The 15,081-nt window shown below is 38.7% G+C and overlaps 1 protein-coding gene across 1 annotated transcript; it reads right to left on the reverse strand.

Annotated features, from left to right (window-relative positions):
* Window positions 1-6,417: 6,417 nt before the first annotated feature.
* On the reverse strand, window positions 6,418-12,870 carry LOC115922246. Its single transcript, XM_030980749.1, has 3 exons — window positions 12,806-12,870; window positions 10,644-10,742; window positions 6,418-7,592 (listed from the first exon to the last, which is right to left on the reverse strand). Exons 2-3 carry the CDS (start codon window positions 10,703-10,705, stop codon window positions 6,458-6,460), a joined length of 1,197 nt encoding a protein of 398 aa, XP_030836609.1. The 5' UTR covers window positions 10,706-10,742; window positions 12,806-12,870; the 3' UTR covers window positions 6,418-6,457.
* Window positions 12,871-15,081: the final 2,211 nt, after the last annotated feature.

The raw sequence follows: 15,081 nt of genomic DNA on the forward strand, positions 1-15,081 counted from the left end.
GTACTTGGGACATGTCGTCTCTGATGAGGGTGTCAAGACAGACACTCAAATATTGGCAAACTCCAACCACTGTAAAGGAACTGCGACCTTTCCTCGGCTTTACCGGCTACTACCGGAGATTTGTCAAGGGATATTCCAACATTGCTCGTCTACTGCATTCCTTGACTGCATGAGTTGCAAAGAAGGGCCATCCGACGAAAGGGATATTCAGACCATCAGAGCCATTAGGAGATAAGTGGATACCAGAGTAGACCAGTGCATTCCAACAGTTGAACGATTCCCTATCAAGCGCCCCAGTGCTGGCATTTGCAGACTTGCAGAAGCCATTCGTCCTGCAGTTGGATGCAAGTCGAGATGGACTTGGGGCAGTCCTTTGCCAGGACTGTGACGGTCAACTGCACCCTGTAGCCTATGCTAGTCAAGGTCTCTCAAAATTTGAACGGAACTACCCTGCCCACAGGTTAGAATTCTTCGCACTGAAGTGGGCGGTAATCGAACAGTTCAAGGACTACTTGTACGTGGCCAAGGGAAGAAAGTTATTTACCGATAATAACACACTGACGTCCTAACTTCAGCTAAACTTGATGCTATTGGACACCGCTGGGTCTCACAACTGGCCAACTTTGACATCAGTATCCACTATCGTCCAGGCCCAGCAAACGCCAATGCTGATGCTCTATCTCGACTACCTGAACCCAGACAACCTAAAGAGTATCCAGACCTGAGATATCTGACAGCGCGACTCAAAGAGGATCTAGGTGAGCCAGACCAAATCATCGATCTGGAAGCTACCAACTCAGTCTTGATGTCAGTGTCTGCAGCCAAGAAATCATGGTCAAGGGAACAAAGATATTTACCGATAACAACACACTGACGTCCTAACTTCAGCTAAACTTGATGCTATTGGACACCGCTGGGCCAGACCAAATCATCGATCTGGAAGCTACCAACTCAGTCTTGATGTCAGTGTCTGCAGCCAAGAAATCAAAGGTTTCCCATTCAAGTCCCGAAGCCATGGTGAGCTGTCACTGAGCGCAGAAGCAGTGTCGGATGAATATGATTTCCCAAGGTCAAGTAACAATTGTCACGCCATGTTGACTGGAAGATTGCACAGAAGGCAGATCCCTCAATCGCAACAGCCAGAGCATGGGTGCAGTAAGACCAGAAACCGAATCAATGTGTTCCGAAGACGCCGTCCCATGCAGCGAATTCTCGCTCGTGAATTGTCTAAGCTACGAATTGTCCAAGGTGTGTTGTACAGAATAGTCACTGGCCAAGAGGGAGAGACGGTTCACCAACTTGTTCTGCCAACACCACACAGAGAAGAGTCACTTTGATGCATATACATGACCAACATGGACATCTTGGTGTGGACAAAACTTCTTCCCTCGTCCGTGCTCTTTTCTATTGACCGAAGATGAGCAATAACATTGCGCGCTGGGTGGGAAACTATCGAAGATGCCTTGCTCGCAAGACCTTGCCAAAACGAAGTGCTCCACTACACAGCATTCACACTACCCTACCAATTGGAGCTAGTCTGCATCGGCTTTCTTGGTTTAGAGATGGATAAGATAGGATTCAAGTAAATTTTGGTGGTAACCGACCATTTTACTAGATGCTCAGGCGTTCCCAACCCAAAACCAGACAGCCGCAACGTTGTAAAGGTCCTGTGGGAGAGATACTTTGTAAACTACGGCCTCCCACAAAGGTTGCATACAGGCCAAGGACGAGAGTTCGAGGGCAAAGTGGTCAAGGAGCTGACGATGGTACTCAGTATCAGGAAATCAGCATGTAGCCTCCTTTGTCCATTTCTACAATGCCACAAAAAAAATAGTACCGGCTACAGTCCATACTTCCTGATGTTTGGGCGGGAAGCCCGACTACCAATAGATGTGGACTTCGGAACACGTCTCAACGGATGTCGAGCTCTCAACCAAGTGAAGTACGTGTCAAAATTGCGTGCTAGGTTTAAACGAGCTTACCGAGCCGCACAATAGGCATCACAGAAGCGCTACGACCTAAAGGTCCATGGTGGAGAACTTCAGGTCGGTGACCAGGTGCTAGTTAGCAATGTGGGATTGAAAGGCCCCCACAAATTGGCGGATAGATGGAGCTCTCACCCTTACATCGTCAGACACCGCAAAGACAACTCTCTACCCGTTCACGATGTACAGCCGGAGGACCGAGGTCGTACGTCCAGGCTACACCATAACATGCTCCTTGCAATTGGAGAACCTGACTTACAAAGACAGGAAGAACCTTTGGATCACTCGACACGGGTTAAAGGCTCTCGAAAGCCCTGGAGGATTTCGCCGCACACCTCCATCTGACCAGCGAGTGAAAAAAGTGATGATTGGTTTATCACTCATCCTGCTCCAACTGTGACGCTCGAACACCAGAGGCCAATGAATCAACAACCCTTGAGAATTCAAAATGAAGTTGTATCAGTTGACCCTGAGGATGAGCTCAGAAGTGTGGGGGCACTCAGATTTGGTTTGGACAGGGGTGTGCCGCTGAAGCCTCGAAACGCCTACCCATTTTTAAGGGTCATTTGGGTTTTTTATCGAAATAAAGCCCATTTTTCGCAATTTTTCGGGTGTTTTGAAAAACGGACCCATGTTTAGGATATTTTTGTTAAAAATGGGACCCATGTTTAGGGATTTTTAAAGAAAAAAGTGACCCGTTAGAGCGGCACACCCCGTATGTCTTAATATGTGAGTACCCCCCCCCCCCCACCCCCGGCCGGCCGGGTGCAAGACACGGGTCTTGCGACCCGAGGTACGAGAGTTTCAGCCGAGAATTGGGGAGATGCAGGACAACAGTGACTTCTCGATGGAAGTTATCGACAGTCATTCCACCGAGAATGCAAGAGAAACCCAAGGGGAGGATAGTGCTTCGCCATCCCAGCCCGATCGCCAGGAAAAGCAGTTCTCCGACTATACCCAGCATGTCTCATAAGAAGTTATTCCTCCAACTCCTGGTGAAGCTTCACAAGAGGTTGAGCCTTCCTTCCTCAATGATGCCACTGAAAGAGACCCATCCCTTCTCGTGAAGTGCCAGATAAGATTGAGACCCCTGTCCCCAATCAAGCTGCTGACGCCACGGAATCACTCTCTACCCATGATTTACCCCATGAAAGAGAAGAGTGCTGTAGAGTAATGATTAATGAGATTAAGTATTTATTCTCTTTCTGATGAGATATCTTCCATATAGAGGGAAGAGCTTTTGTTCTCTATCTATCTAGCATATATTATATTCACTCCATTTATGTAATATTAGATTATAATCTATGTAATAAGGTTATATTCATGTAAATATTCCTGTATCTTGACTGACAGCCCTATCTTTTAGGCATAATGTGAGAGCACAAGAATGCATTTGGTCTGAAAACTAAAGACTAGTTCTTAGTTTGCTAGTGGAGATGTACAATGCATATTTTACCACGTCTGTAAAGCACTGTAGTGGATAGAGATTATGTTTGGAGATGTCTTTGTATTTGTTTGTCTTTGCAAACATTATGCAAATTATGACATTGCTCTGGTCAAATCAGTAGTCAGCCTGCTACTGAGGGCGACAGTGTCATGAAGGGTGTACTCTGTCCAGTTCAGTCGCTATGTGGTTCATTTTGTTATATATTTTATTATATGCCCAGTGTACATTTCTTTTGTATATTTCTTACTTTCTTTGTTTTAGCCACATTTCGGAGTGTGGAGACCCTAAGACTCCTTTTTCGAAACAATGATACTCCGCTAAACGCTTAATAATAACACAGATTGTATCTTTAACGTAGTGGGCCTTTAAGTTTATATAGTTTGTAAATAATTTATTCATTCATATTGTTGTGTGAACCATACTTACAAGTAGGCCTACAGCACAGTTTATATACATACCCGGTTATAGGGTTAATTAAAATTGTGCTTTGAATGTACAATAACCTGTCTGTGTCTTTTATCACTGCGTAACATTAATTTAAACACGAACCTCCCTGGTCCTATCATGCATTCCTATTGATCGTTCTAGCACGTTGAAAAAAGGAGACAGTGGGGTATGTTCGCGTGCGCGCGTGTGTATATGTGTTTGAGAAAGAGAGAGGAACAGAGAGAGAGAGAGAGAGAGAGAGGGGGAGGGAGTGGCGAGAAAGTGAAAGATAGGACCAGTGTTATAATGGAGAGAGAAGGGTGTGGTATGAAAGAGAGGACCAGTGTTTTGATGGAGAGAGAAGGATGTGGTATGAAAGAGAGGACCAGTGTTATGATGGAGAGAGAAGGGTGTGGTATGAAAGAGAGGACCAGTGTTATGATGGAGAGAGAAGGATGTGGTATGAAAGAGAGGACCAGTGTTATGATGGAGAGAGAAGGATGTGGTATGAAAGAGAGGACCGGTGTTATGATGGAGAGAGAAGGATGTGGTATGAAAGAGAGGACCAGTGTTATGATGGAGAGAGAAGGGTGTGGTATGAAAGAGAGGACCAGTGTCATGATGGAGAGAGAAGGGTGTGGTATGAAAGAGAGGACCAGTGTTATGATGGAGAGAGAATTAAGGGTGTGGTATGAAAGAGACGAACAGGGTTATGATGGAGAGAGAAGGGTGTGGTATAATAGAGAGGACCAGTGTTATGATGGAGAGAAAAGGGTGTGGTATGAAAGAGAGGATCAGTGTTATGATGGAGAGAGAGAAGGGTGGGGTACATCAGAGAGGACCAGTGCTGTGGTGGAGAGAGAGAGAGAGAAAAGGGTGTGTTATGAAAGAGGGGACCAGTGTTATGATGGAGAGAGAAGGATGTGGTATGAGAGAGAGGATCATTGTTATGATGGAGAGAGAAGGGTGTGGTATATCAGAGAGGACCAGTGTTATGATGGAGAGAGAAGGGTGTGGTATATCAGAGAGGACCAGTGATGTGGTGGAGAGAGAGAGAAAAGGGTGTGGTATGAAAGAGAGGACCAGTGTTATGATGGAGAGAGAAGGATGTGGTATGAAAGAGAGGACCGGTGTTATGACCGAGAGAGAAGGGTGTGGTATGAAAGAGAGGAACAGGGTTATGATGGAGAGAGAAGGATGTGGTATGAGAGAGAGGATCATTGTTATGATGGAGAGAGAAGGGTGTGGTATATCAGAGAGGACCAGTGTTATGATGGAGAGAGAGAAGTGTGTGGTATATCAGAGAGGACCAGTGTTGTGGTGGAGAGAGAAGGGTGTGGTATATCAGAGAGGACCAGTGTTATGATGGAGAGAGAGAAGGGTGTGGTATATCAGAGAGGACCAGTGTTGTGGTGGAGAGAGAAGGGTGTGGTATATCAGAGAGGACCAGTGCTGTGGTGTTCATAAAAGATTTTATGAAATGCCATGCACGCAATATAATACAAATCATATAACGTGGGCAAAGACATTTGGGAAATCAAGTTTTGGGGAAAAAAAACGGAAATTAATGGAATTAAACTATATTTAGCAATTGATAAATAGTGAGGACATGACGTCACAAACTGATTACCATAATTGCAATTTCTGTGGTGATTCTCATTGTTCCTGTGTTTTACATACTTTTTCAAAAAAATCATAAATTTCTTATTAGTTATCTGATTTTGCTCAATTTTTTTTAGATTGGTTTGTTTGATTTTCTGCTCCTAATGAAAGTAATTTATTTTTGGAGTGGACTTGCCCTCCATCCTAACACTATACTTTATTTCATATCATGCCCTTCTTGACTGATGATGCCTTAACATTGTCATCAAAAAGGTCATTCGAAGAATTATCCACGGTCAGATAGTGTCAAGTTGAACTTTTAAATTCGGTTGATTTTAAACACCTTGATAAATTTCCTGGCAAATAAAATTTCATATTGTAAGGAACGAGGATACATGCTATAAAATAACAGATGTAGGTACATCTCTCTCTCTCTCTCTCTCTCTCTCTTGTCATACACATACACAAACAAAAATGCCCCTTTGTCTCCCTTTTCATCGTCCTCGATAGACATGATAGGACAATGGCTATATGTAAAAGTTTCATGGAAGATGTTTGCTAAGAAGATTTCCTTCGCAGCTTCCCAGCAATAACGGTCAAAATCTTCTCCCCCCCCCCCCCCAAAAAAAAAAAAAAATCGTTTCTGGGTACTCTTCATCATTCTCTCCCTCCATTATTTATTAGTAGTCCTTTTAATCTATCAGTCTATCGTTTCCCCCTTACAACCTATACTCACTCCCTCTGTATCTGTCTCTTCCCCTTGCTCGCTCTCTCGCTCTCTCCCCCTTCTCACTCTCTATTTCTCTCTTCATAATATTGGAAATAAAACGACCGAACCAATACTGCATCGTCAGATTTATTTCATCGATTTATTGACAACTCAACTCTCAATTCATCTTTGCAAAGAGATCAAGCTTTCATTCACGTTTGACAAACTGGTATGATATAAGCTTAACATATTTTCCACCACTGTGCTTATTGTATTCTTCGAGGATGCCTACTCCTCCCGTGTAGCCAACTGTGCCATATCATCATCCTGAAAAACAGATGCATTCATGATCAGAGCTGCTTTCGGTGACACGATTTCCTTTTGAAAGGAAGTTGTATCATTTCTCAAAGCTTCACGATCAATCGGATCATTGTGATGTGCCTGTTTAAGCTTGGACATTTCTATTTTAAGTTGAACATTTTCACTCTCCAGTACAGAATATTTTCTCTTGATTTCAGAATTTTCTTTCTTTATATTGTAACTGTCGATCTTGAGTGACACAACTTCTGTTTGAAGGTTACTTATTTCCTTTTTCACAGATTCAAACATTTCAAAGTATTCCCTCCGGTCATTATTCACCCATATAAACTGACTGACATTTGTCTTTTTGATTTGATGGATTTTTAAGGCGTTTGAAATGGACCTCTTTCTGACCTGAGATAACTCGTCAGGTGCATCCTGATTGGAAGAGAGGCTCTTTGGACGAGATAATATCCCCTCCCCCTCTACGTATTTCATTTTCCCCCATTCCATAACCATGGCATAGAACTCCTGGGTACCACTATCACCTCCTGCATTATTTGCAGGAGGTTTATACGTAACCTTATCATTTAGGGAAGAGAGGCTAAGGGGCAGAAAAATCTTCCCTTTCTCTTCAATGCTATCATCACGAAGAGATGGATCGAACGAACGAACTTCATCCTCCTTGGAAGAGAGGCTCTTTGGACGAGATAATATCTCCTCCCCCTCTCCATCTTTTATCTTATCCCATTCCATACCAATGGCAGAGAATTCCTGGGTACTGCTAACACCTCCTGCATCACCTGCAGGAGATGGATATGTAACGCTATCAATGCGGGAAGAGAGGCTAAGGGGCGGAGAAGGGTCCTCTTCCTCTACATAACTAACATCCTGAAGAGATGGATCGTCATTTGGTGGAATACAGATATCAGCGATAACCATTTGGTCCAGGGCTTGAGCTCCAGGACCTGTCCCTTCTGGAGTAGCTCCAGCAGTCTCTTCAGCATTCATGTCTGGGCGTGAAGGAGGTGGATCACCAAGGTTCTTGATGTCCAGTGGAGCCTGGTCTTGGGTAGGAAGTTCTCCTTCCAAAGGGTGGTCATCGAGTACTATGTCAGGTTCCCTGGATGAATGAAATTTATAAAAAATAGTTTATTAATACCAAAGAAGAGTTTTATTCTAAAATTGACGCTAGGAACGCTAACTTATCATATTTATATCTATACGGATTGCATCTTCCTTTTAAGGAATGAAGTAGTGAAAATTGTTTCCTACTTAAATAATAATATGTTCGACATTTAATTTACTTTATTTCTACTTTACATGACTGTTAAAATGTTGTACGTTAATGAAGTATATATTCAAATGAATAAACATCAAATAAAATCAAAATCAAATCAAGAAATTAAGAGAAACTCTCTCCTTCTTGACATGACAACAGGTAACAAGATACTATCAGTTCCTGTTTTCACATTTGATTTTATTTTTAATTATCTTGAAGACGACGATTCAGGGTTACACGTTGGTATAGAGTTTAAATGTAGACATGCAAAATAAAACCGGCTTGTTCTATAGTGTCATTTAAAAAAAGTAATTTCGAAATGCATGGCATCTGTGAAATCAGTTTCGAGTCTTTTGGTGACCATACAAAAGCAAAAGTGATCAAATATTTTAGCATGCAACAATTATTTCTTCGTCCTTTTCTTTCCAACAACCCCTCCCATTTGCAACAAAGTTATTGATTTATTTGAGTTTATTCGTCCACAATGTGGAAATATGCTTTCCACCAGCATTACAATGATACGAGAAACAGAGTACAATAATATGAACATATGAACAATTAAGCAAGCAATTTCAGAACAGAAAAGATCTCGTCATTTCACATACATTGTTGTAAATAATACAAAATTGTTTAAGCCATCCAAAATTGTTAAACTTGATTAGATGATTAGAAATATCTTTGAAATAGCTTTATGATAACAGTTTATAAATTCAAATAATTATAATCATTATTGCTATTGTTATTATTATTAATATTATTATTATTATTATTATTATTATTATTATTATAATTATTATTATTATTATCTCTTAACGAATTGGTTGAACATGTGGATAGAGTTTGGTACGAAGGATTGGCGGAAGCGTGCTCGGTTTGTGCGTGGGACGTTTAATCGAATTCCAGAACGGTTGAAAGAATACTGGGTGTTGAGAGGGTGACTTTGATCTTTCATGATTTTGTTTGTTTTGGACATGAGTCTCTGTTCGAACAAACAGTTTATATCAGCCAAATCATGCCCTATCACTCTCTGTGCCGCTCGCCGCACCCGGTCTAAGCGAGTCCGGTTTTTCTGGGTCCCATTTCCGTAAAAGCAAATCACGTTGTATGTTAAAATGCTTTGTATTAGTGACTGATAGAACAAAACCAGAATTGTTCTGTCAACGTGAATATTTTTCATCATTCTCAGAAAGTAGAGTCTTTGGTTTCCCTTCTTACACAATATTTGTGTGTTTTTAGTCCAGTCTAAAGTGTTGGTAACTATGCTTCCCAGGTACTTGTACTCCTTCACCTGTTCAACCTCCTTATTATGAAGAAATAACGGATCGTGTTTATTTGATTTTTCCCGAAAGTCAAACACCATTTCCTTTGTTTTAGATACGTTTAAGTGGAGGTAGTGCGCATCACACCACTCAATGAAAGCCTTCACCGTTGTGACATAGTCATTTACATTCTCATCAGTAAGATGTCCAGTGATTACCATATCATCAGCATATTTTATGATATTACAATTTTCATTGTCACTGATAATTTTACTAGTATACAGGGAGAAAAGGGCGGGGGATAAAACACATCCCAGCGGGGCACCTGTACTAATTACCTTGGTACAAGATTTAATCATTCCCAATCTTACTGCCTGAGGTCTTTCTAGCAAGAAATTGTGAATCCATAGAACAAGTTGGGGAGAAGCATTCATTTCCAATAGCTTGGCAGCAAGAAGGTGAGGCATAATTGTGTTAAAAGCACTGGAAAAATCTACAAAGAGTGCCCTTACAAAACTCCCACCGACATCTAGGTGTTTATAAGCCCCATGAAGGAAACATAACACTGCATCGTCGACACCTCTGTTTTTGCGGTATGCAAACTGCAGTGGGTCGAGATGCTTACCGACCTGACTCATTAGCTTTTTCAAAACAAGCTTTTCTAAGCACTTCATGGCATTGCAAGTTAGGGATACAGGCCTAAAGTCTTTGTACTCGGTACATTTATTGCCTTTTGGTACAGGTATTATTGTTGAGGTTTTCCACAAAGTTGGTACGATGCCTAGATTTAACGAGTTCTGGAATAATTTAGTGTACACACATGCAAGTTGATCTTTGCAAACTCTCAGAACTTTATTGCTGATGTTATCCGGGCCTGCAGATTTATTCACTGCGAGGTGGGCAAACATCCTTCTCACATCGTGCTCTGTTACACAGATGTTATTCTCCCTATTATCATCGTTAACGTTACTTTGTAAGGTAGCCACAATATCTTCATTCATACTCCTAAAATGTTCGTCATCAAACCTGCAATAGTATTCGTTAAGCTCTTCAACAAACTCTTTTGACTGCACATTTAGTTGGCTTTTCTTCTGCCTATACCCTGTCAGGTTTTGCATAGTTTTCCAAGCAGATCTACTATCATTATCTTGAAAGCTCTTTTCAATTCTGTCTCTCTGAACCTTCTTACAATGTACAATTAGTCGATTAATCTCTTTCTGTAGCTCTTTCTTGAGTACATCGTTACCTTGATATACTGCAATTCTTTTTTGTTTGATCAAATCCCTTAACTCTGTTGTGACCCATGGTTTGCTGTTAGGGAAGGCCTTAATTACTTTACATGGTATTGTGAGTTCAACACAAAAGTTAAAAAAAAAAAAAAAAATTGGCATGACGTAGTCTATTATTACCTATAAACTTGGTAAAAAATAAGGTTGGTGGATATTCACAACACATGTGTCCATCTGGTTTAAGTGTGGGTATCAAATTTTGAACACCTAACATTGTTTACGACTCTGTAAACAACAATTGATTAATTTTTATCCTATATGACGACACTGAAATAACCAAGTCTTGCCAAATTTATAAAACAATGGATAATGAAGCAATTGTAAGGTCCGCTTAAGAAATATACCTTGAATTCTCTGTAACACAACTGTTAGGGTGTTCATCCATTTTCTTCTTACAGTGATTCATGGTAGTGCCAAGTCTGGATTTGTATCTCTCTAGAGTACTGTAAAGAAAGAAAGGACAATTTGTCAATTAGGAACAAAGAATATGAACAGATAGGCATACATATATCATGAAATCTAAAATATTCTTTGCAAAAAAAAAAATCATTTCAGAGTCCATTGTGGCATGCTAAAGTTTGTTGTGCAGAATCTGAGTCATGGTGGCCAATTCTCTAACCAGGGGCGATGGAGCATCTTCCAAAGTGGGGGGATGGGGCACTAACAAAAAGGGGTACTTTTATTTTGTGAGGTTGTAGTGCAAAAAATGACAGCCAGCCCATGAATTATGAATATGTTACTTTTGGCACAAATCCGAAAGCTCGGTAGAAAAGTTATAAATTAGCTTGGGGAATACCAGATTATGATATAGGATGATCTGATGTCAGAGAATTCTTATCTTTACGTATTCATAATACTAAATCTAAAAATGGGTTATCAGTGATTCAAACTGTTATTACATCTTTCTTTCTTGCTTTCGAATTCATTTACAATATTTTGTATCTTATTCGGAAAAATATAATATACAAACTCATATTTCACATTGCTATTTCTCTTTCATGTTACATGTCTATCAGTGTTTTCAGTATGCATTCTCTTGTTAAATTTTATGTATGAGACAATCTTGTTATGTGGAATTCGGAAAATAAAACAAACAAACAAATAAACACAAATGACTATATTTTCCATTTCAACAAAGGACTCATCATTTGTTTTGAGGACCTATATGACAATATGCTATCTATTTTATTTCCAGCATGCCTCCAAGAAAAAGTGTGCTTTAGGAGAAAGCGTTATTTAATTCCATTTCAGCGTCCTTAAAGAGTACTAATTTGCCAGTTTGAGATTCCCATGGATGCAGCTTTTAAATAATCATAACTTTCTTATTGTTTGTCTGATGTTATTCGGAATTTATTTTTCTTCATTCAATTTAACTTGTTGGAAAGGTTAAATTGCCCTTAAAATCGTTCACTTCGAAGGGCCAAACAATAAATTCTTAAATGTACGAATTATCAGTGTAATGACTAATTTCAACCTGTAATATGTTCTGGTTCTCTTAAAACACAACTTGGAAGATGTTATCAAAGTTTATTCATATTGCAGAAAGTTAAGTATCATTATACTTTGTTTGATTAAAACCATTAAGAATGTTTCACATCTGAGGACTATTCCAATTGGCATGAGAAGTCATCTTTATTACATATATTTAAAGTTACCTTTCTGTTTTAAACTTTGTTTTCCAAAATTATTAAGAAAACTGGAGATATATAAAACTCCTCTCGCCCTTCTTTAATACAGACATGGTAGATGTAGTCAACCATTTGGGGGGGGGGGAGGGGGTCAATGACAGTAAAAACAAAAACAAAAACAATATGTTTACATTTCGAATTTGTAAAAGGAAATAATGTTCAGTTTTGTGGATCTTTACTACAGGTTTGCCTATTATAATTATGTGCATTGTTCGGTTTTGAAACATCCATTTTTTTTCTGTGAACTTGTGCAATATTCAACAGGTAGGCCTAGATGGGGAATATCTAATAGTCCGATAGTAGCACTATAGAATACAAAATGAATAGATCATGACGTCTTAGCCGAGGCGATTATCATGAATTATGGAATAGAAAATATGAATTCACAACTTGAATATTCTTTAGCACATTTGCTTGTAGTCGTTACCATCGAATCGTTGTTATGTTAGCAGAGACAAGTGTGTAGTGATAACACCAACTGTATTTAAACCAAGAAAAGGACAATTTGTCGAATTGAAACGATTTCAAATGACGTGTTTTTACTCCGATCACTTTTAACTTCGAGTTTGATTAGCAGAATCTGAACGATAGCTGTGGTTAACCAGTTTCTGTATGGATAAATCTAATTTGCGCACTCGATCAAAATGGCGCCGGCTTAGGAAAAAACAAACACATTCTAACAGTCGAACAAACGTACCCGGTACGTTGATAAACAATAATATATTATGACGCATCAAGTTCAATGACATATTGTCATCTGAATTCATTGTAAAAACTAATCAAATTATAGACTGATTAATAACTCATTTATTTCTCACCTTTAATCTGAAGTTGTGAAGGCTGAAAATATCGTTTTAAGGCTGTTCTCTCACAGATTTGTCCTCAGGCAACTCAATCGTTGCTGTTTATAATGGTTATGAATGGTGGTCATGAATATCTGGGTTTCCCCGTCGCCCTTTCAGACGTTAAGTCTTTGGGTGCAGACCTTTTTAAAATTATGCCAAGGCCTATAATGTACTGGTTAATATGTAAATGCGCTTTATTAATACGATACAAGCATCTTCAGACTATAATACAAGTTTGACCTTGACCGATCTGACCTTGGAATTACACAAAATTCTTTAAAAACTTGTAATTAAGCCCAAATTCAATCATAAATTGATGCCATAATTATATCTGCATGTATGTGAGCAAACTTCGATACCATCCTGTCGGACTATATTACAGGCATATCTTAGTATGACGATTTGATTTAAAAAGGAAGGATGAATTAATCCAAGCCATTGTCTAAATTAAAAATTAAAATAAGAAGCACCTAATGTATATTCTTTATCTGGGCTTACTGTTTCAAAAATAAAAGGAATATGTATTCCGTAAACATGTAGCCTTTATCATGTCTAGGTGGAAGACTATAATATTGTTTCCTGAAATTTCCAAACATTAATTTCTTTACTGACGATCAATGTCACGATAGATATTGTAATAATACAAAGAAAATATTGATATGCAGGAAAATCATTTTGCTGCTTAATTGAGGTTACGGTGATCCCTTAAAAGAGAGCCACGTGACACATTAATTTGTTTGATATTAGTTCATACTACTCTTCAGAGGCGGTGCTATAGGGTAGCCTATAACAAAGAAAACGAAAGTGAAAGGCACACAACATTTGGGACAAAACATATGTGATAATATATCCCTCTTGTACTCCCTCTCCCTCCTAATCCCGATTCACCGAAGCAAAATCATTTTTCTTTTCACTTGATCATTTGCGTTATGACGCCGAGTAAATACACTCCTTAATGTTGGGATACAACAACCTTCTCTTTTTCCAAAAAGGTAAATTGAATGAAAACAGAAGACAAACAGATTAGTGAAATTTTGAATGAAATCAGGAAAACAAATAAGAAAGTTATGAATATTTAAAAGTTGCAGTCATGGGAATCTCAAATCGGCAAATATATCCTTTCTAAGGACAAATGAAATGTAAGTAAGTAAGTAGTAAGTAATAATTTCTTAGCTACCTATTTTTTTCTATTTATTGATTTTCTAAGCATACTTTGTTCATGTTATATTGTAAAACAGCATCTGAGGAACTAACACTTCAACAAGCTCTGCTTCTATAGTTAGTTCCTCTTTTCTCGTGCTTTTTTCTATTATATTTGTCGTTTCATTGCATACTGATTTTTGTAATATAATTATTCATTGTATTATGTTTTGCATGAGAAATAAAATCATTTGAATCATTTGAATCAAGTAGTAATGTAAGTCAACACTGATTTCTCCTATCACTTTTTTGTTGTTTGGGTCATGCTGAAAATAGATAGCATATTGTCATATTGGTCCTCAAAACAAATGATCTTACTTAGACGTTCCACATGCCACATAACAAGATTGTTTCATACACATGATTTAACAAGAGAATGCAGAATGAAAACATTGATTGATAGACGTGTAAACATGAAAGAGAAATAGCAATGTGAAATATGGGGAACCAAGCTATCAAAAAGCAGAGTTTGTATATTTTATTTTCCAGAATAAAATAGAAAATATTGTATAACTAAAATTCGAAAGCAATAAAGAAAGATTTGATAACAGTTTGAGTCACTGAAACATTTTAAAATTCAGTATCATGAAAAATGTGAAGAAGGAATACGTAAAGAATACGTGTATTTTATTTATATATATATATATATATATATATATATATATATATATATTATGTACGTATGTATGTACACATTGAAATCAAAGAATAGCTCAAGGTTGGACTGAATTAGGTGAGAGCACCAACCTCCTATCTCCATTGTGCTAAAAGATTCGATTTAGCATGAATACTTTGTACCCTTTCGCCAAACTCGACGGTATTTATTCTCTTTTTGAGGGCATTAATGACAACTCTGCGGTATCTGTCTGCCTTGACATTTGAATATTATGCAAATTACCAGATATTTCCCCAATACTCATACTTTGTTGGTTAAATGATAGCTAACTCATAAATTATTTTAGCATAAATCAAGTTATTTGTTTTCGTCCACAGTGATTCCGAGGTCCCTAACGTAGATAAGCATTATCTGATATCAGACCACCCTATAT

Source organism: Strongylocentrotus purpuratus, unplaced genomic scaffold (genome assembly GCF_000002235.5).
Source record: "Strongylocentrotus purpuratus isolate Spur 01 unplaced genomic scaffold, Spur_5.0 spur5_scaffold_11, whole genome shotgun sequence".
Taxonomy (NCBI): Eukaryota; Metazoa; Echinodermata; class Echinoidea; order Camarodonta; family Strongylocentrotidae; genus Strongylocentrotus; species Strongylocentrotus purpuratus.